The sequence below is a fragment of the Chrysoperla carnea genome, chromosome 3 (genome assembly GCF_905475395.1).
Source record: "Chrysoperla carnea chromosome 3, inChrCarn1.1, whole genome shotgun sequence".
Classification (NCBI taxonomy): Eukaryota; Metazoa; Arthropoda; class Insecta; order Neuroptera; family Chrysopidae; genus Chrysoperla; species Chrysoperla carnea.
In genome coordinates, this window is record NC_058339.1 from 50,353,288 (window position 1) to 50,380,596 (window position 27,309).

The 27,309-nt window shown below is 27.4% G+C and overlaps 1 protein-coding gene across 1 annotated transcript in view; it reads left to right on the forward strand.

The window, feature by feature from the left end:
* LOC123296090 overlaps positions 1–23,542 on the forward strand; it is a 39,583-nt gene extending 16,041 nt beyond the window's left edge. The window contains exon 4 of the mRNA XM_044877551.1: positions 23,412–23,542. Coding sequence (XP_044733486.1) covers positions 23,412–23,542 — 131 coding nt within the window. The remainder of the gene's footprint in view (positions 1–23,411) is intronic.
* Positions 23,543–27,309: the final 3,767 nt, after the last annotated feature.

Consider the following 27,309-nt stretch of genomic DNA (forward strand, 5'->3'; position numbering starts at 1 on the left):
GGCACGATTACGATATTCGTGGCGCCATTTGAAGGTGAAACTTGCCCCTTTATAGCCTAATAAATTATGAAAGATATCAAGGAATACTAAGTTTAGTCCCAAGTTTGTAACGCATAAAAATATTGATGCTACGAACAAAACTTCTTGAAGATGATATACCTGTTTGGAAGTTGGTGTTACAAATAATTACCAGGATATTCATTTCATTACAAAAACTATTATTGCCACTATGTTACCCGAACAAATCGAACAAAATCAATACAATACAATCCAAATTAAAAACTATTTGATAATATTATAACAACAATAATTGTGCTTGTGAGAATACATAAAAAATATCTTTCTATTAAAAAAAAAAACTCCATATGCTGTGTATATTTTTCGATAATAACCCCCTTGTTGCGCTACTGCTGTGAAATACAATCAAAATAACAGTTGTAATATTGCTACTGTTGATATTAGCCTTGTGCTTCTTGTAAAACACATTTAACGCACAATAATAGTTTCAATATTATGTTGGCGGCAATGATTTTTTGGATATAAGAAAAAGATATTGGATTGGTTTGGTTTGGTTGGCAGTAACATTTATTGTTTGTAAATGCATTCATATTCATGTTTGGATATTTATCATCGTATTTATTATTGAATGCTGTCTTTTACAATAGCTTAAATGAATTGTCGATTTTTCTACCTGATATTATCAAAATATCAAAATCATTCTCTCTGCTATATTTATTGTATTTCTTTTGTAATACGTTTTTTTTTTTTTAATTATTGATAGCTACTGTATTCGTTGTTTGTGTTTTACAGTATGTGTAGTCACAAGCTAGCAGAAAACTTCAAAAGATCCAAAATATTTTTCAAGCGTTAATTAATTTTTCTTGAGCATCTGTTTATATTGAAATTAAACAAATCGCAGAATCTCTAGCTATTGAAGTTGAAGGTAATTTCAAACTTCAATCTCACAATTCAATTTTCCATAGTAAAATTTTTCTACATATTCAAGAAGAGGTATGCCATAGCATACATGTAACAAATTTCTATAAAATTATTAGAAACTGGTTATCTTGATCACAGCAGTTACAATATCCATATACTCTCTTGATAGAAGCATAAAAAACTTTATAAAAGTGACATACTCAGTCATATCCAATTATATTTACTCAGAGAACTTAAGTCAATAGTTTCTCTACTAACGTGTTAATCAAATGTCGATTTACCAGTAAACTTTATTTTTACCAAATACGAAAATCAAAACAAGAAATATACAATATTTAAAATATCAGCACATATAATTCTTGAAGTAGTCAATTGCAAACATCAAATCACCATGATAATACAAATTTTTTTAATTTTGGAACGAAATTCCTTAAGGAATTCTACCAGTATATTTACCATGGTAAGCCGCATGGTAAACTAACTGGTAGAATTCGTCTCGTAACAGTGTGAGGTATGCGGCGTGTGTCTGGGTATACGTGAATGTGTGCCATATCCATGGGAACCAGGATATGTTCATCTACTTGACACTAACCAAATTCATTACCACTCTATTAGCTGTCAAACGAAGAACAATTTATTAACGTTAATTATATAATAAATAGTACTGGTTTAGAAAAGTAAGTTAATAGCAGGTACACTCTTTCTTGAATGGTTAAATTCCAAAATCTACAACTATAAATTTTTTTTCATTAATTCTGGGTATGAGGAAAAGTACACAGAAGTGGAAGCCGAACCCAAAACCTATGACAGGTCAATGCTCTACCATACAAGCTGAAGTGCTTTTTCATAGTTTTGCACAATCCTATCATATCCTCGATGACAATTTTTTTTTACTTGGTCGTTATACCTGCAAGTATTTTTATTCTGGAAGGTAACGCTTGTTTATGCATTTTTACATAATGCGAGAGAGAGTCTAGCGTTTACTTACTTGGACATTAAGTAACATATCTGAAAAACTTTAAAATATGAGTATGTGTAAACATAAGCTAATCAACACTATCGTGTGAATAACTGTAAAGTTTAAAAAATAATAATATTTATTAATATTATTATCGATTGATATTGATTAATAGCTTTTGCAATGATTCTTGAAATTATATTATTCCATTTTCAAATATTTAATTATAAATGTATTTTATTATAAAATATGGATATGGTTAAGTTTTTTAACAGATTCAGATTAACTGATTAATATTTGTTATTGGTTTAATTAATGTAATAAATAATTATTGTAATTCTTATTAGGAAAAAACTCCGAAAATAATAGGTTTTACGTACAATTATCCTTGACACCTTATCTTATTTTTCGAATATTATACAAACAAGAAAAAAAACTTCCAACTTAAATTTCTAACGAAATCGTCCATTCTTAGGTAAGATTTCAATATAGATTTTAATTTCAGGTCATTCAGAAACGAGATAACTTTCTATATAGTACAGGAGACAGTATGAGGTCGATCATCACTCATCTGATAGCCAGATGATACATATTGTTTCTGAAATTTCATTGATTTTTAAACACTCCTATCATTGTTTTTCTATCAAAAAGTGCTACTTTTTAATTAAATTAATTTTAATTTTTTCCACGAACGGTTTTTTCTTAGAAAAGCTTATACCATTATTTTCGTAATTAAATTATCTTTCTTCTGATTCCAATTTCGACTTGTTACTAGATCGGTGTAGATCTTTTCATACCATATGAACAGATCTTTTCATACTATATGATAAGTCAATATAGGTAACTACACTGATCTGTTAACCAATTGAAATTGGTATCAGAAGAAAGATAATTTATTTGCGAAAATAATGGTATATGCTTGCCAGAAAAAAACAGTTCATGAAAAAAATTGATTAAAATAAATAGCCATGAACACTTTTCGATAGAAAAAGTATGATAGCAATGTTTAAAATCAATAAAATTTCTTTAAAAAAAAAGTCTCATCTGCTTATCAGATCGGTGAAGATTGACCCATTACCGTTTCTTAGACCAATAAAAAATACGTGAAAATAGAAATAAGCAGCTTTTTATTTCCATACGCCTAATTCCAACTGGTATCGTTTGACATTTGGCCGTTTCAAAATTGAACAAAAATTTGCTATTACTTTTCTCCTTAAACAAAATACTTCGCGAGATTTAAATTAGCACAATAAAGGATAAACCTTCCTTTTTATCACAATTCAAGGATATTTTTTAGAACATAATAAAAATTAAAATTAGATTCTGATGTGCAATAAAAGAGTAAAATAGAATTTTAAAAATATATCTATCTTTAAATTATTATTGAATAAAAAATTGATTCGTAATGGAAAATTGTTAAATTCACTAAATGTAATTGGATTCTATTCTAAAATAATGATAACAAAAACGAAAAAAAAAATTGATACAAAATTCATTGGCAAAAGATATACACACTACACAGGATCTTCTTTTTTTGAACACAATGGCCAATAAATAAAATATATAATAATAATTTAAAACTTATAGAAAAGAAATGTTACTTTGAACAAGTAATGTTACGTTTATTTTAAAAAAAGAATAGAAGAATCTTTTCAAAATACAATAAATAATATTCACGATTTTCAATTTAAAAAAACGAATTGAATAAAAACTGACACTCTAAATTGATGTTGTAACGTTTGTCATTTACAAAAAAAAATTACTATTTTCATGGTTTCATTGAGCAATATCAAAATTTAGACAAAAAAATTTGTGTGTGTAAGAATTAAACAGGTTATACACATTCATTGTATTTATCATAAAAATTTGTTGAAATATTTCAATAAAACATATGTTTCACGTTTGAATGTTTCAAGAAACGACAGTTTAAGGCAAGTGAATCATTTATACCGACTATGTTTTTAATACAGCATAAAATAGTCTATTAATTGAATTTCGATTTAAAACAGATGTTATGCCAATGAGTCATAGTATGGTAATATGTTTAGTCATCAATGCATATTATTGAAGGACTCAAAATCTTCGAAGACTCTGAAGTAATTGTAAAGAATTGTGCTTAAAATTTTCAAGAGAGCTTTGAAGGCAATATCAATTCATAGTATAAAACACAGTTGCTTCAATCCGTCTATCTCTCCCTATGTATGCTTTGATCTTTGAGATTTTGCAACGGATTTCAATGCGATTTTCTAAAAGATAGAGTGACTTAGGAGTTTTTATGTATAATACATGCAAAATATAGTAAAGTAAGGGGTTTAAATAGTGGTTGAAAGTGATGGGTTTTAAAAACTTAAAAAGTTGTGTATCGATTAAGCTCAAATATTTACAAGATATACAACCAACTTCAAAGATTTTTTGTATCTATTTTCAACCTTCAGGCACAAAATATTTGTAAGTAGCTGCCCAAATATTGTAAAAATCACTCATTACATTAATCAGTCCATCTGGCCGTCATAATCAGGGTTAAACCTGAGAAAAAGAAAGTTTATAAAATGACATTAGGCAGTTCATTCAAATATTTGTTCATTGTTGTTGTACCTGCTGATAGCCAGTTTAAATATGCTAGGTTAGGTTAGGTTATATTGGCTGTCCACGAAAGACACACTTAGGATTTAGAGCCCATTGTGATACTATATATGCGTTTTACTGTCTATTCCGCTGATCATTTCACTTACCAGTTCCTCAATTAATTTCAGAGGCTGATTGCACCTAATGCATGCATATACCATGCAGTATACCAGCCTATCACAACTATTAAATCAATTAATTTTTGTTATGACGGCGGTAATTGAGCCCGGTACCCTAGACATACCGCGAACGGAATTGGTTACGCCTTAACCAACTAAACTACTAAGGTTGACTTTAATCTGCTATCGTGAATCTATTTAAAATCAAAGGTTGCCTCAAAGAAACTATATTAATTTACAATAATACAATTCAAATTTATAAATGATATATCCAATTAAAAATAACCCATTAATTGAATGGTCTGCTCATTCCATAAACCACTGGCATTTTTTTTCCCAACACTAGGAAAAGGATTTGTCACTAGTTAGAATGGAAAACTGTCGAACCGACATTATTAAGTTTTATATTATGTTTTTGAATATAATATTTCTATAAAATATTAAACCTACACGTTTCATAAATTTTTTTATAAAATGTAATGATAAAAAAATATAATAAATCACGCTTTTAATAAGATATTGAAAAATTGCATAATGTTATTTTCAGAGTGAGTAGAACTACTTACATGAAAAGGTTAGATTGAATGTAGGTATGCATACCTTCTTAATTAGGTTTCATATTTATCTGATACATATAAATTATTATTATATTTTAATAAAATAATGAACAAGCTTTATATTTATTTAAACTAGGCACGCTTTGTTTTAAAATGATTTGATGAAACGTAATATAACAATCATGTTTTTGATTAATTAAAAGTATAATTTTTTTTTCTTAATTAAGAAAATCCCCGATTTGATAAGCCTGGAATTACGATAATGTTTTAAAAATGAAAACATAATTATTTTATTATAAATTAGCAAGTTTTTACTTAGTCCTTCGTTGGACAGTTTTAACTCTATAAGCATATACCACCACACAATATTTCGAACCTTCTCTCGTCACTATGTTGTATATTAGAAGTTCCTTTGAATAAATCTTCCTTGGATATCTAGGAGGCCTTCGGCCTAACGTCTTCCTTCGATATCCAAGCTTGGAAAATGGTGGTAATCCTTACTACCATTAAAAATGCGAAAATAATTCTGTTAAGCAATCACGCCTAAACTACCGAACTGATTTAAATGAAATTTGTTACAGAGATAGTATAGAGCCTACGAAAGAGCATAGGCTACTTATACGAAAAAAGTTGGTAAGGGGTTGAAATAGGGGATGCAAGTTTGTACGGAAATAACGTCATTTTTAAAGCTAGAAGCTTGAAACTTATTTTTTGGTTTTTGATTTGATATAAATAAATACGACATTCAAAGATTGTGATACGGCCCAGAAAATAAACATATAGAAGAATAAATTCAGAAAATTGCGGAGTGATTACAAAATGTAAAACTGAAATTAAGGCAATAACGCAAAATAGGTGTTCATTTAGAAAAGAGAATGCAACAGAGAATATAAACTAGGGCACAGCCTTCAAGATATAGATGTAGGTACTAGGTTCTTAACCGATACGAAAAATTATTTCACGTTTAAAAAGCTTCATTATCAACGAGTAACAAAATAAAAAAAACGACGAAATTGTGAGCAAAAGGACGATAAGTGACGGCATATGAAGTGAAGGTTATAACAACCAACGAAGCGGGTAGATCACAAAAAGTTAGTTATCTATACTTTGCCACCACTAAATTGCCCTGTAAGCTTTAAAAGAGGCTAATCAAGAAATTTTTTTTAAAGTTTTTCGATTGTAAGCTTTTTTTGTCTCTATCACAATTTTTTTGCTCTACATATCGGTGTTCTCTCATATAGCTTTATTAATTTATTTAAATTACGTCAGCAACGACGTCAAATTATATTTTAATATTATGTTTTAATTTTTCAATAAATGGCATTAATTATAAACAATTGGGTTAATTCGTGTTGAGAACTCACTCTCATCTTAGCGAAAAATTACATATTAGTTAATAGTCTTAGTCAATAGTTTAAACATGGTGTTGATTTGTACAAATCGAGACCAATTTTACAAGAAAATTGCTTTGATAGAATGGAAGGATATGCAAAAAAATACTGATAAGATCACGAACAAAACAAATCAATAATACAAAAACATAAAAATAATTAAAAATAGTATCTTGAGAAAAAAAATTGGATTCCCATCAATAAATAATAATTAAGGGCTAAGATAAATGAATGAATTTGAACCCTCAAACTGACTGACATTCAAATAACAAATGGATTCATGTTTTTCTTGAACAAAAATCAAATATAGGTATAGATATTGATTTTGGTACCGAACCAGGTGATGATAGATACCTATAAAGGTAAAACAGTTATTATAATTAGTCGGCATTGTTTTCTTAATAACACAAATTTATACTTTTTACAAATTCATATATAACTCACTTTTGTATTGTTAACAGTATTTTTCTTTTCTAATTTAGGTATTTTTTTTAAAGATATTATTGATTGATACACACGAAAGCGGAACAAAACTACACAAATTAAGTAAATTTTTGTGTTATGTTTGCTATATTTTGAAAACACGAATAAATAACAAATAATAACTTTTTAAATGAATTGATTTGGATTACAATCATAATTTTTGAAAGTACCTATTGCTTTTGTAAATTTTTATGATCATTATACTCAGTACACAGGTAGTATGGTGTTGGAGTAAAAATTTGGAAACTAAACGGGTTTAGCAAATAATCTGAAAATAAATTGTTTAAAAAATTGTTGGAGTAAAAATTTGGAAACTAAACGGGTTTAAAATGTAATCTGAAAATGAATTGTTTAAAAAATTTAAATGTTTGAAAAAAACCATAAATCACCAGCTTTGAACTCACAGACATAGTAAACAGGGAAAGGTTTGTTGTAGAAAAATATCCAGTCAATTCGAAAATTTTCTTGTGAAGATGGGTTGGCTAAATACGCTATATATACGGCGACATGATTGGTACAACATTGTTCTAAATAAATAGAGCAATCTAATATGACCCACTTCGGTTGCATTTTGCCCAGTGTCTTTTCTATTCTTAACTGTGATACTGGAGATTATGTAAAAGACATGTTTCCCACAAATATTTTGGTTGGACTCATTATAAACTGTCATTAAATTTCCCTGTTATTGGGAGTTTTTGCTATGTTAAACAATTTTTAAGTTAAAGTCAATATATACGATACTTAAAACTAATAAACTTAATGTAGATTATTGTATTTTATTGAACTTTCATAAATTTTGACCAAAAAATTATAGGAAATCTTCTTCCGCTAGAGATTCTCTTCGGTTTTTAACTTTTTGATTGACCTAAACATCTTGCTATCCAAGGGATTTGTATGCGTGAAATTTATATTTTACGATAGTTGATAAGGATTTAAAAGCATTTATCTTAAGGAGATTGTAAATCTACACTATTGTAAAAAAGTTTTTTGCAGTCAAGTAATGAGTTATTTTTGCCTTATAAATTTGATAATATAGATATCGCTCTTCAATCATTCTACTATTGAACTATAGTCGCCTATGTTCATCAAATGATAAATCTTCGATGAACTCAAAATTAAAGTAAAATTTTGTTTTTATATCATCGGCAACCTTATATTTTTATGGTATTATTATAAACTACAAGATTGTCTAAATATATTGATAGTTTTTTATCACACTCTCTAGATCCTTTAATATAGAAATATCCAATTGATTAGGATAACCTATATGATTCATCTTTTTTTCAGCCAACTTTGAACGATAAAATAATAATAAAAAGCTCGATGACCTAGAAATTTTTGTGATTTCTGGAATCTTTGTTCATGATAATATATATATATATATATATATATATATATAAAGTTTTATTGAAATCCCTAGTATTATTCAATCCTTGCATATCTCTTTAACAAAATAATTTCAGTTTGTAGACAGAGGTTATGTGGAACTTACACTCCATATTATGTTTTTACTTGTTAATAGAGCATTAATATAATGAACATTATTAAATTTATTAATTATTGTCGATTGATTTTTAAGTGGATAATTTCAAGTTTGATGTTAAATTATATAGCGATTATAAACAATTATATGTTATTATTTCATTTTATTAAGTTTTCACTTTTTTTTTTAATACAATGCACTTGTTATTACTTATATTGTGCATAAAAAATAATGAACTATTTGATTTGTATTAAGAGGAAATTAGATAACATTCGCTTGAAATTTTAATCACATTAATTCTTGATATGTTTGAATACAAACTCTACAATAATAGTTTGTTTATTGATATTTCCATATTGTGTTGTAAATTGTTTCACAATAGTTGTTACTTACTACTTTTTCAAAAAACTAGGTGATCTATAACGTATTTAACACTACAATCGATCTATGAAAAGATTTTGAAAATCTCTTACTTTTACAAAAAGTTGAGCACATCAAAGACAGTTTCACAAAAAAAAAGACAGATTTACAAATTTACGAAAAAATACTTTCAAGAAAAGTTGTCCTTATTTAATAAAGAATCAGCTCATAGCATGGGGTAATTTTTGTAACGACTTCTGCATTATGCCCTTCTAAAAGCAAGAGAACTTTTACTTGAGACATTTTTTACAAGTTCTCTATATCTAGATTGTTTACAAGTGAAATTAACAAAATTTAAAAAGCCAAGGACAAATTTTTCGACTACGGAACTCTAAACATAGCTAAGAACACTCTCTGTTAAATAACCTTTCAAATGAACCCAAAAAACTTAAAATTGGTTCATACGTTTAGGCGCTACGATGCCACAGACAGACACACACACACATAGCGGTCAAACTTATAACAATCCTTTTTTGTAGTTTAATATTAAAGAATGATTTTGTTTTGATTAGATATGGAATTTAACCTTAGATAAATTTTGCCATGAAAGGATTTTTTTTTTTTGAATTTATTTTCCAAAGTTCTGTAATTGTATAATTTGGATTTGCATAAAATAATTCCATAACATTTCTAATTTAAGCCAAACAAAACATTGCATAGGTATCAACCTATACGATTTATATAAGAGAGGACAAAACAATGTTATTATCATCATCCAGGGACTCGTTAATGTCGGTTTGATTTCAATATAAAATTAATGGATATGTTGTTATATGCATAAGTGTTATATAATGTATATTGTATTGTTTCCAATAAATGGTAGCTCTAAAATACATTGAAATTATGTGAATATTCCGAAAATTTGTTCGTAAGGGTAAGTTTTTCTTGAGAATTTTATGCATACTTATACTTTACATGCTCTACATCGTTGCCTACTGACACTGGATTCATTACTTGAAAAAAACTTAAGATTGAGCATGAGTTTCTTATATGATTTTAGTCGAAATATCAACAGTTATTCGACCAATTGGTAAACGGGCCCAATTTTTTTATATTTCAAATCAAAATTACTCTAGAAAATGATTTTTATTTAACTTGTGGGCAACATAATTCCCTTTTTTTGCAATTACCCGAAATTGTCACAATAGAGAAGTTGCATGTTTTTCAATTTTATTTTCTTTCGAAAGTTTACTGAAAATTAATAGAAAGTTTCTTTAAATATAAAGCGAAGATCTTGCGAGTAAATTGCTTTTTCGGTTCTATTTCCTCAATTATATAGAACTAAAGGAAGTGAGTTGGTAAGCACCATTTTCCGCCCATGACACATTCGAAAAAAAATTGTGATTTTTAATTATTATTGAATACATTTGTATTCTTTAAGATTTTGTGTATTTTTTTAATATGAATATTATAATTTTTAGAAATTATTTCCAAGAAAGAGAGTATTAAGACCTTTTTGTACATTTTTGTTGTTTTAGTCTTTGAATTGAACATTTTTTACGAAGAATTTTTACCCCTCTTAAAAAAATATTAAAATACAATTGCTCAACGTGGCTAAAGCAGTTTTAACTTCAAAATTTGCAATATTGTTGAAATAAACATTATATTGTTCAAATAAACATTAATCATAGCTTAATATGCTACTATGCTTAGTATGTTTTAATCATTGCAGCTAGAAACATCTATTTAAAAGTCCTAGTTTCGATTCAAAAGGATCTTTCCACCCATAATCTATAAAATAGTTCCCAAACTATATTTTATATTTTAAGCAATATACATACAATTGCATAGAATTACAATATATAAATAAGACTTAAATTTCCGTTTGTTAAAATATTTAAGACAATGGATGATGTGTAAACACCCTTGAGATATGAGAAAATTTTACGTAAAATAATAATGTTTTGTTGAATTTAGAGAAATAATAATCAAACAATCTCATAATTAGAAACGGAAGCCATAAACTTTCTTAAAACATAATACACTAAAATCTTACATCCTAATCCATACCAACTATATCTAAATATAACTAACTATATCTGGATACTAAATTAATAACAATGATGTGATATTCAAAGCTAGTAATAATGTCCATTTTCATTTGAATTAAATAACATGTAAGATGTAAGTTTTTGATACTAAATGTTTCAGAAATTGTATGACATTAGTTTTTTAACGCTGGAGATTTTCTGATGTACATGATTTAAGAATTACTGCGAAATATTACAATATCGAATATTTTTCTGCTGTTAGCTAAAAATTATAAATTTTTTATGTTTCTTCATTTCTGCTTCATTCAAAGTAACTGGATTATTATGCTCTTACAGGAATAGAAAACTATCCTTATCTTTTTTATAAGCATTATTATTTACTGTAATTAATTTGGTACAACTAAGTACGAGATGTAATCATGAAAATTATTCTAAAGCTGCTTTTACATTCGATGAAAATCAGTATTTTCAAACGCGGTCAACTAATAAATAGTACATGAATGCAAAAAAAGAAGCCATGAAAATATGTTAAATGATTTATTAGAGAAAAAAGATGTTGGAAATATTCGAAATTTATGTAACAAATCACTCTCAAGTTTTATAAGCCTGTCCATGGGAAAAATTACCCAGAGTATGGTTAATGATATCAAATGTAGCGAAGAAAACTGATTTTTCTCCTTAAAACAGTATAATTTAGGAAAATCATATGCTTTATGGACGCAAAAAAATGTTTTTTCCCGGTGGAATATGACAACTTTTCAAACTAAGTCGAAATATTCGTCACAAACGACGATTTTCCATTTCCAATAGGAAATTATATTTCAATTGCCACGAAAATATAAATAATTGCTAGTAAAAGTAAAATAAAATGAAAAGGTGATTATTAACATTGGATGTTTTTATACCATGTATATATGTAATATGCAAGGTATACTAAGCTTAGTCCCAAGTTTGTAACGCTTAAGAATATTGATGCTACCAACAAAATTTTGGTAAAGGTGTTCATAAAATCACCTAACTTGTCCATTTCCGGTTGTCCGTCCATCCGTCCGTCCGTCCATCTGTGGGCACGATAACTCAAAAACGAAAAACGATATCAAGCTGAAATTCTTACAGCGTACTCAGGACGTAAAAAGTGAGGTCAAGTTCGTAAATGAGTAACATAGGTCAATTGGGTCTTGACCTATGGGTCAGTAGGACTCATTTTGTAAACCGTTAGAGTACATGTTGGAAACATTTTTTCGTAAACATTACTGTTTACCCGTGAGGGCGCAAATTAGGCGTAAATTGTATAGTATGTATTATATAAATTGTAGATGTTTGTGCAATGTCATAGAGTAATCAACACTATTTATGCTTGGTATTTCAACAAATTACTCAGTCAATTGTTTGTTTTCACTTGTTAACTTAGAAAATTTGATTTTTTTGTATTTTTCAAACATTTTAAGGATGATGAAAATATTGCTCTACACTGCTTGAACACGCTGTGTATTTTAAGATGTATTCGTATGTCCAACCTGTTGTGTATTATATTCAACCCCTTTAATATATCTACATACCTCCGATGAATCTCATGAGACTCATATAACTTCTTATTGTTATCATATAGTTTATGGTTGTTATTTTAGTTCATCCGATCTGTTACATACGGAAGTTACAAACCCAAAATATAAGGACAACGTACGTATATAGAAAACAGCCAGCGAGCCAAACTAAACACGGTAATGTAGGTTTTCCTTTACAATATTATTATATTTGGACTTGGTTTACTGCTTATATCATATATACAGGTATTTTCTAAAACAATATCAGCTTATTATCTATTCATTACGGCTTAAAGTGGCAAGTTAGTTATGAATTATTTTATAATACACATATACAGGGTGGGTCATTTTAATCTATGATGGCTAATAACTCGTTTTTAATTTAATCGAAAGAAAAAAAGCTAACTACGGAAAAATGCTTTAGCCAAAAGTTGTCAAATGTAATAGAGAATAATAGGAACTCTTTTGCCTGAGTTCATGACTTTGACCTGACCTACAGTTACCGATAAACTTTAAGCACCATTTCTTCCGAAAGCTAACGTTTTTCGAAAAAATGTTTTGAACAAAAATTTTTAGTTTTTTTATGAGATCAACTTCTTAATTTAAAATGTTATTCTATCTATTACCGTTTAGAATCTAAATTGACTGCTTAAGAAACCCAGAGAACTAGGTCCAAACTGAAGTGAGAACATGATGCCCCCCTTCAATATTTGCTTATGTTATTTTTTTATTGGTTAACTACAAAACGAGCTATTAGCCATTAAACATCAAAATGACCAACCCTGTATATGTGTTGTTTTGGAGCTATAGGTTCTCCATAACTTCGAAGAAAATTCATAATATAATTAATTATTACTTCAGATAGTCACTTTTCAATATCCATAATCGAATTCATTTATGAATAAACTCAATCATACTTCTGTATTCCGAAAAACATTTTGTATTCGATTTCTTATTGTGTGAAGATTGAAAAATATTACTTTAAAAGGATCGCGAGTTTGTCAGACGAAAATGTGGTCTAACTTTAAAATAATAAACTTTTTATCTATCAAATTTCGTTTTTTTCTAACCAAATGTAATAATTAAAAGTTACATCAAAAAGGCCCCATGTGGTTTTTCGTATTTCACTATTTATTAAGTTTTTGAGTTTGTGTTTATTCTTAAATTTTCATTGAACATCTCTTCATAGTACATTTTTAAAAAAATGGGACCAGATTTTAGGATATTAAATATGGTTTATGAAAACCAAATGAAGTACATGAGAAAGCATACAGTATCCTCAGTGATTTATTTACCTTATTATATAATTATCCCTAAAAAACCTTACTTGTCAGCGTATAGGAAGCGGGCACCGTAACCACAAGACCACGACTTCATTAAGAATACTATTAATATTTCAAGATGATAAACTATAAAAAAAATATCAACCAATCCGTTTAGGACACTTTGCTCGTTTGCATCAAACACGCGATATGAATCATAATTCCAAAAATGAATTGTTTTCATTTGAAGTCTTTTTTCGTAAAAATTCAAAGCTTTTTGACATTGAACAAATATTTTAAATTGTTATTTTCTTTCGCATATAAATTTATTTTCCTTTCAAATATTTTTTTTATTCTCGTTAAATTCTCATCTCAGTATACAAATTTTTTGGTTCAAACATTTCTTTTTTCTGTGTAGATTGTATTGAATTGAACTTAGAAATATTAGTACAAATTAGAATATGCAAACAAAAGTCTTGAAACGCAATTTTAAAAACTTTTTTCGTAAATTAACTTTTTTTACATCATATAATGTTAAAAACGTAAAAAAGAATAAATTTTTCTCTTCAAAGGAATATCAAAAATAATAACGAATTAATTTAATTTTTCAAAAAGATAAAACAAGTTTTGTGTTTGAACAAAACAAAATGAAAAAAAAGATGATAGTATCAAAGGTAATAAAAGATATTATACACTCCGTACATACATAGATATACACAGTGTCTTCTAAAAAAAGGGAAGGCTATCTTGCGATGGAAAGGAATTTTTTGTTTATGATTTTGAATGATCGACTTGGCTTTTTCCATTTTACTTTCTGCAATCAAGGTAGACTTTTGATGGAATAAAGTTTGATAAGTAAAATCCGTAAAAATGAGTTTATATCTCTACTGTAAACCTAACATATAAATGTTGAGCTTTTTCTGCAGAACTGTGATTGCAATTATCTCCAAAACTTTTTAATTAAGAAGAAAGTTGTATTTTCAAATAAACAACTTTTTTTTTGCGTAGGATCTGGGGAAAACACGACCAAAGACTCTATTTTTGTTATTCATAGTTGTCCATTATTATATCATACATAATTAACCAGTTAAATTTCTAGGGGCCTTCAGAGAACTGAAAAAAATATATTTTAAAGATATTTTAACATTGATCCTTATGGGAAATCACATTATTTCATTTCACAGAACTGGACGTTCAGATTTTCAGTTCTCTGAAAGCCCCTAAAAATTTAACTGGCAAATTATGATATAATAATGGACAACTATTCCAAGTTTCATTAAATTCTGAATGCAAAGTCTATTACCGATAGTACTACCTTAATATGATTATCGTTCTTTTAAATATTGTTGAATCTTCGTTTACAAAAATTTCTTTGTAATTAGTATAATAATTAGTTTATACCATAAACACAAGACTAGGTCATTTCTTTGATAGTACTAGTAATTACTATTCATTATAATATACTAAAAAAAAAAACGAAACGGTCAATTTTTTGGAGCTAGGTCCCATCCACCGATCGTTCGATAAGGAACACAGTTCCAAGCATATTCAGTTTTAATTTTCATAGATTTCTGTTATTTGTAATTCAACTCGTTAACATTGTTGAACAATGAAGAATACAAAATTTTCCCAAATTTTTTGACTGCTATCTAAAAACTATATCCTGCCTTACCAGAATATTTTTCGGTTAAACGAGGCATGATAAGAATGTTTAAGGTTAACTGTATTTAAACTGCTGGTATTTTTTTGATCGCAAAGAAATAAGGCATCGTTTTTATGAATAACACTGTATGCCTTCATACAGATAGATATGTTTTTATCTTTGTATATCATTTTAAAAATTACATTTTAAATATGTTTTTAAAAATAAAATAAAAAAAACCTTATAATACGTGTGATTCGATGCATGAAATTGAATAAACTTTTAAAAAGGACATGAATAAGAAGTAAGTATATACATATATACATATACCTAATAAGAAATATACAATATACATAAAACTGGATATATTGTATATTTATATGCTATAATCATATCTACTTATTACTTAGAAATTCTAATATAATACATGCAGTACAATATGATAAAAAATAAGAAATTATATCTGCAAAAATATTATAATTCTTTTTATTAATAACCAGAATTCAAGCGGTGATCCATAGAAGTTTTTGGAGGGGCAACATGAAATTTCAGGAGCACTAATAAAGTTATACTTTTCATGCTCTTATTGAAGTATACTTTTCATGCTTGTATTATAATAGTTTTTTAGTATCTAGGAGGTAAAAATTCTAGTTTGGTGGTCTTCGTGGTTTGAATCACTGTGACCACTTTGGAAGCTACAATCATATCACATTGAAACCATTACTTCACAACCCTATTTTAATAATGCTCTCAACTACAATAATAATGCTCCCAACATTTAAAATTCAACATTGAAGAGTAATTACTTGAAATATTCATTTACTAAAGCATAAAAGAAACTATATAAAAATAAGGATGAACGGTAATTAGCTAGAATTTAGATTTTTCGGTATGTTTATGGTTGCAAAACGAGAAAAGTAATCGATGAATTTACTACTGAAATTTTGACAACTAGACTGCATTTATCCCCAAGGGTGTTTATGCATGCTTTGCATCCCGAACTTTCTGTAACTATATATATTCAAAAATAGCTGGAATAAAGATGCAAGTTATATAGGTAAATGCCAAATTGGTTTCTTGACTTTTGCTATTTACTGCCCCAATAATGAATATCAGACAAAGCTACTGCGAAACGTCTCCGGGTTTTGTTAGAATACTAATAATTCCAACTTCCAAATTATGAAATTTTGATAATTCATAGAATAATTAATCTTAAAATTAAAAAAAAACAAAGTTTTAAGTTTTCATTCAGCAGTTCCCATGATTACCAATCGATTTTTGTATTTTTAAGGCAAAATAACACCTAAAATTGATTTATATCTAAATAGGAGAAAAAATTTGTTCACATATATCACAATTTTTCTAAGGGTCCCTTAAGAAAAAAACGAAAAAATTAAATAAAATTCTTTGGATCGGAATAAGATGAATCTTATTATATAGAACACCAAACAAGATAAAATATGGTTCATTTAATGATGGGGTGATTGATTCTTGAGATATTGCCTAATATTCTGTATGAAGGGCTTTTATTTGAAGAGCGATTCTGAAGATATCTCGTAAAATATTATTCTAATCGTCAAATAAACTGGGGTTTTTAAGTTTATGGGTTTCAATTGTCGAAAATAATCGAACGCAAAATTTGATTTTACTTTGTTCGGCCAATAATCTAAATTAAGGAAAAGCACTGCTGAACAGGCATGTATACATACTCTCGATTTACTAAGATTCAAATACAATTCTTTTATCATCAATTTTTGTTTCTCCATCTCACAACTTCATACCCCAGCAATAAAAATAACTAATTTATACAATGCGATAAAAAGGTTGGATTATAACAAACTTCTAATATTTAATAACAATAATAAAAATAAAATTGACATTTTTACAAAGAATATACAATTTAACTGTATAAAATAAATTTGTTGTTAACACCTTTAAGGCAAATTCAAAACTATTTAAATTCAAAATATTATTATATGATTGTCTCATTGTATTGTATGGGTATATTATACTTTGTGTGACTTGTGTGACTGTAACACTGTGACTATATGATGAAATCACACACACATATTATAATGAAATGCCTTTAAGGTATTATAATAGCATCAACCATATAGCGAATATATAGCGAGCAGGAAAAATCTGATGTGAATGTCACAGTAACCTCTATACAGAAGTCTCATTGACTCCGTGCTAAGTCATGGCAGAGATGATGAAAGCACTTCCTTCAAGTAGATGATAGCGCTTCCAGTGGATAATTTAGGCGATAAAAAAGGCTGTATAGGCAGATTTTCAATTGTTAACATGTAAATGGTATAGTAAATATAAATGGAAGTAAATGTTTAACTATAATTATTGAAAAAACAAAAAACAAAACAAAACAAAACAAATAATAAAACTTTTTGCATTTGAAAAAAGGACGAAATTGCATAAATAACATTGTTCGAATGTAAAATAAAATAATTACTTATTATATTTGTAAGAAAATAGCATTAAATTTTCAATGTAAACCATATATACAAGCCAAAGACATATATTCCTACCCTCAAAAATGTATTAATAAATTAGTGTGTCGTTTGACTAGAACTACGACAACAGGCTTAAAAGTTTTCAGCAAGCGTTGAATAAATTAGATGAATACTAAATAACCATAATAATTTGGAAAATACTATTCAAATGCTTGAGCAAACTTTCTGATAAAAAATAGCCCACTCGATTACAGGTCTTCTCATTCCATACCTGCTTTTTTTCTGCTTATGCCTGCCATTTTGGCTGCTGGGCGTCATTAATGATTATCCTAATACCTTATTCAAAAGGGTTTCGAAACGATCCTTTCTTCTCAATAAAGCTAATTCATCATCAAATTATATAAATCTCTTTAAAATGTTAAGGACGATTAAAATTGATTGCAGAATACGAAGCGGAGGCACTATAACTAGCACTTGACAACATTAAGCACTGACCATTTGGCAATGGTAAAGTGGGGGCAAGTAAATTAACGGATAGCATGTGGTGGATTTCTCTTTTACGTTGACATTTTCTATATTGGCTTTGGTAAATAGATGGAACAAGCGAAAATAAGTAACATTCTCTGAATGAATCAATGATTCTTTAAATGAATCCATGATTCACAAAATGAATCATTTAATGAATTAATTGAAATGAATCATTATCTTAACAGCGAAAAAATTTAGTAATAAATAAATCTTTTATTGTCTTTGCAAAAATTTTAGAAAAAATCACAAGATATTTTATATAATATCCAATTTTGCCTCATTTTCGTTGCTTTTGCAAAAATAAATTACTCAAAAATGATTTCGCTGGTTTATCTATTCTGCAAATCCAGAAAGAAAACCTCATTGAAATCTGATATTTTATTTTGAAAAATTGTATTGTATACTGTATAATTGTAATTAACATACTCTTGTATACAAGAACATCTCTTGTATAAAAGAGCATGAATAAGACAACGCTTACTCCACTGTAGCCTTTTATATAGATGTTAAAAGTGTGTAGCACTTGCTTTGCTTTATACAGATCAAATAGTACAATTTACATTACACAATATTATCTTATGGATGAATGCATTGTGACGATTTTAGAGTGAATATTATATTTAGTAGGAGTAGAAAGAAGTAAGTAGGTAGCATTTTTAAATTTAAGGGGTGACATTGTTGTGTTCAAGGTACAAAGCTTGTATAATGTATTAGTGCTAGAAAAACACATTTTTTGGTTTGAAGATATTGCGCTATGTTATTTGCATACAAACACCAATCTATTATTAAGTGGTGGATAATATTTTCATGGAAAAGATGCTCGTATTTATTATCCTCCATTGACATGAAAGCCTCACACGTACTCTCAGAACGTCATAAAGCGGTTAGAATTTAATCGCTATCTCTGGAAGAGTGTGACTTCCTTAAAAGTACATTTAAAGTTCGTTCACGTTTCGTATTCATTTGATTTTCGAGCTATGGTAAACAAAAACTTTGGATAATAAAATACAAACAAATCAGTCTGAAACGAATGAAAATTATACAAATTTGAAAAATTTTGATGGACAAATGTGGATAAATGAATCCAATCAGTATTTTATGCAAATTCGCGTTAGGGGTGCTATTTCTCTGGAGTATTTGTTTTTTTGTGATTTTTTATTGAAAGAATTTGCTTCTTTGTAAATTTCGATAATTGACTCTCCGAAACTGTAAACTTTGGTCTGGGTCTCAACAAAGGAGGATGGAGTCAGTCCTCAAAAACTTTGAAAGTTGAAATTTTATCCAATTTTAAGCTGGCGAGACAAGGAAAAAATTACTAAGCCCATTAAGTTAAAAGGAGCATTCTTGCAATGTCACCCTTGATCGGTGTTGTTATAGACTATATACATATTTTATAGATTGAAATTTTCATAATCAAAAGTACAGTACGGTTTGATTGGTCGACTATTATATCAAATATTGAAATAGTCAATTTAATTGATAGTTCGTACCCTCTATATGCGATATAAGAACATTATAATCAAATCTTCTAGATAAATGAATTGTTTTCCTATAAAATCGCTTAAGGGTTTAATGTACATTTAAGTTAAAATTCGTTGAATTTAATTTACAAGATAGATATATTCTGTGTATTTAACTTATACAAATCTAATATGTATACAGAGTGTGTCAGATTAAGGAGGTATAATTTCAGAAGAGTCTGCTTGTTCGGGTATATCTAATACGTTAAATTATTATAGCAACCGATTCTAACATCGATTACATGGCACTAACTAGCACGTCTAACACGTGCACTAACCAGCACGCCTAGCACGGCGCACAATATTTTGAATATTTTCAAAAAAAAAAATATTTTTGTATTTTTTTATTTGTATTTTTTGAGGCACTTAGTTTTTGAAATTAAAATTATTAAAAATTAAAAATGCATGTCACATTCGATTTTTTAATTTCTCCGAGGGTATTTGCTTAGCTAACGCAGCTCCGGTGCTACAATTTTTTTTTGTTTTATTTGAAGAGATACCACCAACCCTAAAATATGCTCAATTCACAAAACCTAAGGATTGAGTTTAGAATATAATGAGAATCGTTAAAAAAATAAATTAGATAGTTAACTTTTCCAAGTTATTGGTGAAATGTTGTCTAGTTGACTGGGATAATTAATTGGTTTACGATAGTCCAACCATCTTAAGGTTTCACATTGGAATCAAACGGAATAAGCTGAATGATTGTAGCTGAATACTTGCACAAACCATTATTTGTATAGTACAAATATTCAGCTTATTCCGTTTTGACTAAGATGAGTGGATTACCAACTCATCATGAATACAATGACGGCAACCATTTGCAGGACATCCTGTAAATAGGAAGAATTTCTACAATACAGTTAAATATAAATAAATATGCAAATTCCTATTATTTATACATACAGTTGAAAACATAATTCTAGAAATAACAATCTATATTATAGTTTAGTTTAGTTTAGTTTGTTCACAATTTATAGTGTAGTGTGTAAGAGAATATGGGTGTGTATTTGGGGCACGGTATGGTTATAGTGGTGGTGTTGGTAAATTTGGTGATCACCATGTTATACTGCCATCTGTCCTATCTAGTTTGAAAATGATGACTTCTCGACACGCATTATAGAACAAAGAGATTCTTACATTATTTTAATATAATAATAGAATAGGTACATACATGTAATATACATGGATAGATACAGATATTGTATTTAAATGTGTTCAACTTTTTTTAATTCTCAATTCATACTAACAAATTTAGTTTTTAACAATTAGGTAATATATATATATAATAGTATAAGATGCCAGATTTAAGGAACATTATTAGTTTTTAGACAAAAAAAAAACGATAATTTTTTTTAAGAAACTTTATATTTATTCAAAAACAAAAAAATTACTTAATTTTATGCCAGTATCAAAAAGTCCTTATTACAAAAAAAAAATTTTTTTTTTTAAATAAAAACACATATTCCTACTCTAGCATCGTTTCTTAAGGTCAGAAACAAAAAAATCAAAATAAATTTTGTTAATAATTTTTTTCCTGGTCTCTTAATGTGAAAATTAGAAATAAAAAAATGAAAAAAAATTACATTTAACTTTGTTTTTGAAGAAAAAAAATTCAATTTTTTTCAGATTTTTGACAGAATTGAGGGAACTGTTTTATAAAACCATATTTCGAGGAAAAAGCTTTAAAAATTTTTTTTATGTATATTATCTATATATATCAGGCATCTATTTCAAGACCAATTCTTCATGAACTTCTTTATGTTCTGCAAGTTGCTGTTATTTAGCTTTTCAGTTTCAAAATTATGTACGAGCTTACACATGCCAAACCAGAAAAAAAAAAAAAAAACTAAAATATTATAAGATAATTATGATCGTGTTGAACAAATTTAATGAAATAAAACGACCCTATTTAGGCGACAACAGAATTACGTGGCGCGAAATTGAAACACCAAAGATAACATCTCTAACTAAATAGCCTTTGGCATCATATCTCTCATTCATTCCCTACATAATGTTTTCTTTCACTTTCTCATTTATTTAATGTATAATAATATTAACTCTGTTTAACTTTGATCTAATAAAATGTATGAATGTTGATTTGCATACCTACCTACTTAGACCTGGTGTCTTGCGTAGATAGATAGGCTTATTTATACAGAGAAAACTACCTTCATGACTTTGTTTTACCGTATATTGTTTTAATGTTTAGAAAGTTTAATATTCACTTCAAAATATTATGTATTTTAAATAAAATAATAATTTCGGGATGCTTACTTAAAATAATTCGTTTTTTAAGTTTTAAGCTCCAGGTATGAACTTAAAGCTATATAGGAAGGCGTTTATTTTAGTAAATGAGATAGATTTGGTTCAAATCACATTCCATACAAAAAAAGAGCATATATAACCTTTTTTACATTTAAACTTTTGTTCTATCCCTAACGGTTTACAAGATGTCAATCCTGACCCAAGATCCAACTGACCTATGTTGCTCATTTACGAATTCAACCTCATTTTTAGCATGCTATAAAAATTTTGGCTTAATATCTTTTTTCGTTTTTGAGTCATCGTGTTGACAGGCAGAAAATGGATTAATTAGGGGATTTCATGTATATCTATAGCAAAATTTTGTTCGTTTCATCAATATTTTTAAGCGTTAAAAAGGTGGAACTAATTTAAGTATACCTTGATATATTTCGTATATACATGGTATAATAAAATTAGTCATCTTGATACCTTTCAAATATACAGGGTAGGTATAGTAAAAGATTTGAATTCCAAATTTTAATTTAACTAGTAAAATTTGTTTTGTTGTTGTTAAAACAAGTATTGATTTGGTATCCTTAATTTTTGCGCAGACAAATACTTACTTTTTTGAGATTGTTGACTAAAGAAATATTTATTTGCTATAAAAACACCAAAATCCATGTAAACGCATTTCCTTCAAGCAAGTGATTTTCTTTTACTCTGTATAATTTGTACAAAGTCGCATAATTTGATTCTTTTTTTTTTTCGTTTTGCAAGTATTATTGAATTCAAAACACATTTACATTTAATTAAGTAAATTTTCCAACTGCATTACAGAATTACAACAGCGTACTCAAACTTTTTGCAACAAATGAATTTTGTTTATTACCTAGCCCAAATTTGAGTTTATATTAAATACTGCGTCTTGAATTATGTTTATTTTACTATAAATTTCTCCTGTGTTAATAACAACGAAAAACTTTCTTTGAAATCTTAAATATTTTTCATACAAATCAAATTCAAATATCCATTTTGATATATTTTATTACTTTAAACTTTAAACTAATATTGATTAACATATGCTTTTACGATAAAATATTAATTTTATTCTTTAAAATTAATAAACAATTTTTATGACCAATCATAAATCGGTTCTGAATAAGAATTTATTTATTTTTTGCTAGGAATTAATTTTTATAATACTTAAACTATATTTTTAATTTTTTATTTACAGAATCACTGGCACAAGAACTAGAACTAGAACGAAAATCACGTCAACAACAAGTGGATAGTGATGTGAAATCACCATTACAAGATCGTGCGAATTACTATAAAAATTCGGTACTGTTTACAAGTGCTACGTAGATTTAAAAAAAAAAATCATATTATCTTCATTCATTAAATCATTAAATAGAGTAAGCTAAAACTACTTAATAAATAATAAGAACATGTAATATTAATAATTATTAATTTATTTATTCACTTTAAACTCATTTTTTGTCGGTGAACCAATTGTTTGCAAATTAGGAATCGAAAGTCAACTAATATATTATACTTCAATGAAAATCAAAATACTTGGACAACATTTTTAACAAAATTTAGTTATTCCTTCTTTATTGAAATAGAAAGATTGAGGTGCTACGAAATTTATGTATACAAATTATGTTTTATAAACAACTTTTAGCATGGGACACTAACTTTGCAAGTAGGTACCACTTTCACGTTAGTTTTTGTTAAATATATTTTTATATTCAGTAAAAAATTTTCCTGGTATTAGAATTTTTCTTATCAAAATCTTTTTCGAACCATTCATATTGTTATCAAACATTTTATAATTAAAGTTAGCGACGTTTCTCATTTTTTATTTGTCTGACAAAGAGATTGCATTCCAATAAAGTATGCTCAAATAATATTTAAATTTCGTAGGCAGAAATTTGTGCCACTATTTGGATTTGGAATATTTTTACTTTTTAGGAATTGTATATGCAAAAAAAAAAAAGAAAGAAAAATATTAAAAAAATACGCACATCAAACTGAGATTTGTGGTTTAAATAAAGTTCCGATTGTATGCATTTTCAAAGATTAATAATTACTTAAAATTAATTAAAGTGAATTATTAACCATAATATAATTTTGACTTCTTACATTTTTAATTTTTAATTCATTGTAAATAGTCTTCTTTTAAAGTTAGCACCTAGCTACAAAAATTTATTCGTTCCAAATTTTGTTCTGATTTTTTTACGTATATAATATCTGAGTTTATAAGTTTCACATGAATTTCAGATATATTTTATGTTTATTATAATTTTATGTTAGCCTGTTGGTCTAAGCAATTTGTGAATAAAGGTTAGCACATTTAGAATCTACATAAAACTTAATTGCTAGTTTGTAATCGGTAATTAGCATTTAATGCATGTAACAATGAGACATAACAAAACTAGAAAATAAGTCGGTGGATTGACTTTAAATTTTGACAAGTTGTTGAATTTATCAAGAATGTTTATACTTTGTGTCTTTAAGTTCTCACGGGAATGGGAAATGATTCCACGTGCTCCAGAGTTGGTAAGCCATTTGATCTCTGTGTTATGCTGATTTTTTCCTTATATTTAACAGAATAGTCACAGAAACGCAGTTTAATATTTTATCTTAAACGCCTTCTCTATAAATCTTTAGTTTCTAGACTATTTTTATTTACTCCCATAATAATTAAAATCAGACAAAGTCGCAGAGAAGGGCTTGGTAATGCTAGATTAGGCTAGGATTTTAATACTTCCCTTTTTTTGTTGAGGATTCAAAATAAAGGATTTAGCAAAGATTTTATATCATTTTTCAAATCAAATTTAAGCTCGATTGTTTACACTGCTATCTACGCTGTAGAAATTTTCGATCGGGAAAAAATATATATCTCTTGTGATAACTAATTTTCTGCCAGGGTTTCAGTTTTTTTTCACAAATTGTTCGCACTATGTGCGATATTTATGTATATGAAAAGAAATAAGTTTAGCGATGTGCAATAATTACTCTCGTACAATAATTAATTGGTTTTACTTACTTACTTAAGTTTTCTTAATTTTAAAATATTTTAAATAAAAAACACAGTTATTAAACAAAATACAAAACATGTTTATTATCTATTATTCATTTAGATTATTATAATGGTCATATGCGCAAACCGCACTGAAAGAATATTTTTTTAAAGTTGGTCAGTAAACAGTGGATTTCCGTTCTATGTCTTTCCCTAGCTACAAAAGCAGAGTGATTTTAACTTCGTAGATCTACGGCTAAGCGCAGTATTTGACAGTCATTTGATAAGGACTGGAAATCTGAGAGACGGTTTCCAAAAGTTGTCTTGCACAACTTTTCTTTTGCCGCTACGAAAATCCGAAAAAGCGAAGAACTTAACTTCAAGGAAATTTTTAGATTTAAAACGATATTGAATAATTGTTTAAAAAAAGGCTTAAATCGTAAAAATCATTTGGTTTAAAATTCAACGTTATAAAAGTCAAAAGTTTTTTGGGTTTCCCTCGAAACGAAAAAATTTCCGGACCTCTCTAATTACCAGGCATTTTGAAATTACTGGTAAATATTACGCTTAGGCCTTGACCTATCTCGAATACAAAATGTCCTCTTATTTAAAATAAATATACCATTCGATCTGCTAACTCGGATACAAAATTATTTATTCTGCTTTCAGAAAGGAATCTAAAAAACGTAATCAATAATTTAAATTTTCTGAAAAAGTTTGAAATAAACAAGAATTTGTTTTCTGTGCGGTTCAAGTGAATTGCAATTAAATTAATCATTTGAAAGTAATAATTTTTTTAATCTACAAGAATTTTATGTACAAATTATTATAAAATAGTTAATTTTATTTTTAATATATATATATAAATAAATAAATATATAAAATTTCATAATAATTTTAGAAATATAGTAATTAAAATATACATAAAACTAGTAGTCATTATAATATTTAATAATTATATATCGCCATATTTTCCAATATACATAAATAAGTATAGTAAAACATAAAATAATATTTTACTAATTTTATTTTAAGTTTTTATAATTTATTAACTTTCAAAATACAAATTGTCTAATTTTTATCGAATATTGTGGTATACGCTCTAAACAAAAAAGACAATCAGTTTTCAATTTATTTATTCACATATCTTTCATTTATTTATACCCATTTTTTAGGCTTTTATTTAATTGATAACGTTAAAATACAATAGATTCATATTAGTTATTTAGTATTCGTAAATTTTATATCGAATTCGATTAAGACTTTTTTAATCTAAAATGAGTTTTATTAAATCTAAATGTGTTGAATGTATCACTTCTTTTGCTCAATTTGTAGAATGACATTTTTTTTTCTGTATTAAATGTTATGTAATATTTATGTTTTTTTACAGAAAACTCTAGATCAGTAGTGTTCCTTGAGATACCTTTATGGCGCCTCAGCCAATTCGTCAAAATTTAAAAAAATGCATACCAAATAATGCATAATTTATAGCAAATTTAAACCATCATGAAATGATTTCTATATGTAAAACAGCGTAAGGTACTTGATACCAATTACTGTAAATATTTTATTGAAAGATATTTATCAAAGGCACACCTTTTTACGATAAAATGATTTTTTCTTAATCATTCTTTTTTTCCTTTTTTTTTTACTTGTAGAAATTATTTTCCATTTTTGAGTTCAGCTAGTTACAAAAGCGTGTTTTATAAGTTTTGTTAAACTATTATTTATTTCCTACTTTTTAGTTCATCAAGTAACTAAAAAGCGAGTTTTTTGGTTTTTATACTATTAGTATTATTATTATTATGAAATGTTATCTGCGCTTCCACCATCAAAAATTATTGAGTTAATAGTTAACCTTGATTATCCTGATCAGGATAATCAGACAAACTTAAGTTATTGTATTGTCAATCTGAATTTTTGAAATACGTGAAAATCACATTCCAAATTCCATTACATTGATTCATGACAAGCTTATAAAAGCGTGTTAAAAATCGATTATTTAGTGGAAAATTGGTTGAAATATCGTTACCTACAAGTTTGTTAAATTTTACAATGAGCCAATTCCCAATTAAATTAAGATATATAATAGTTAAGAAACTGGTAT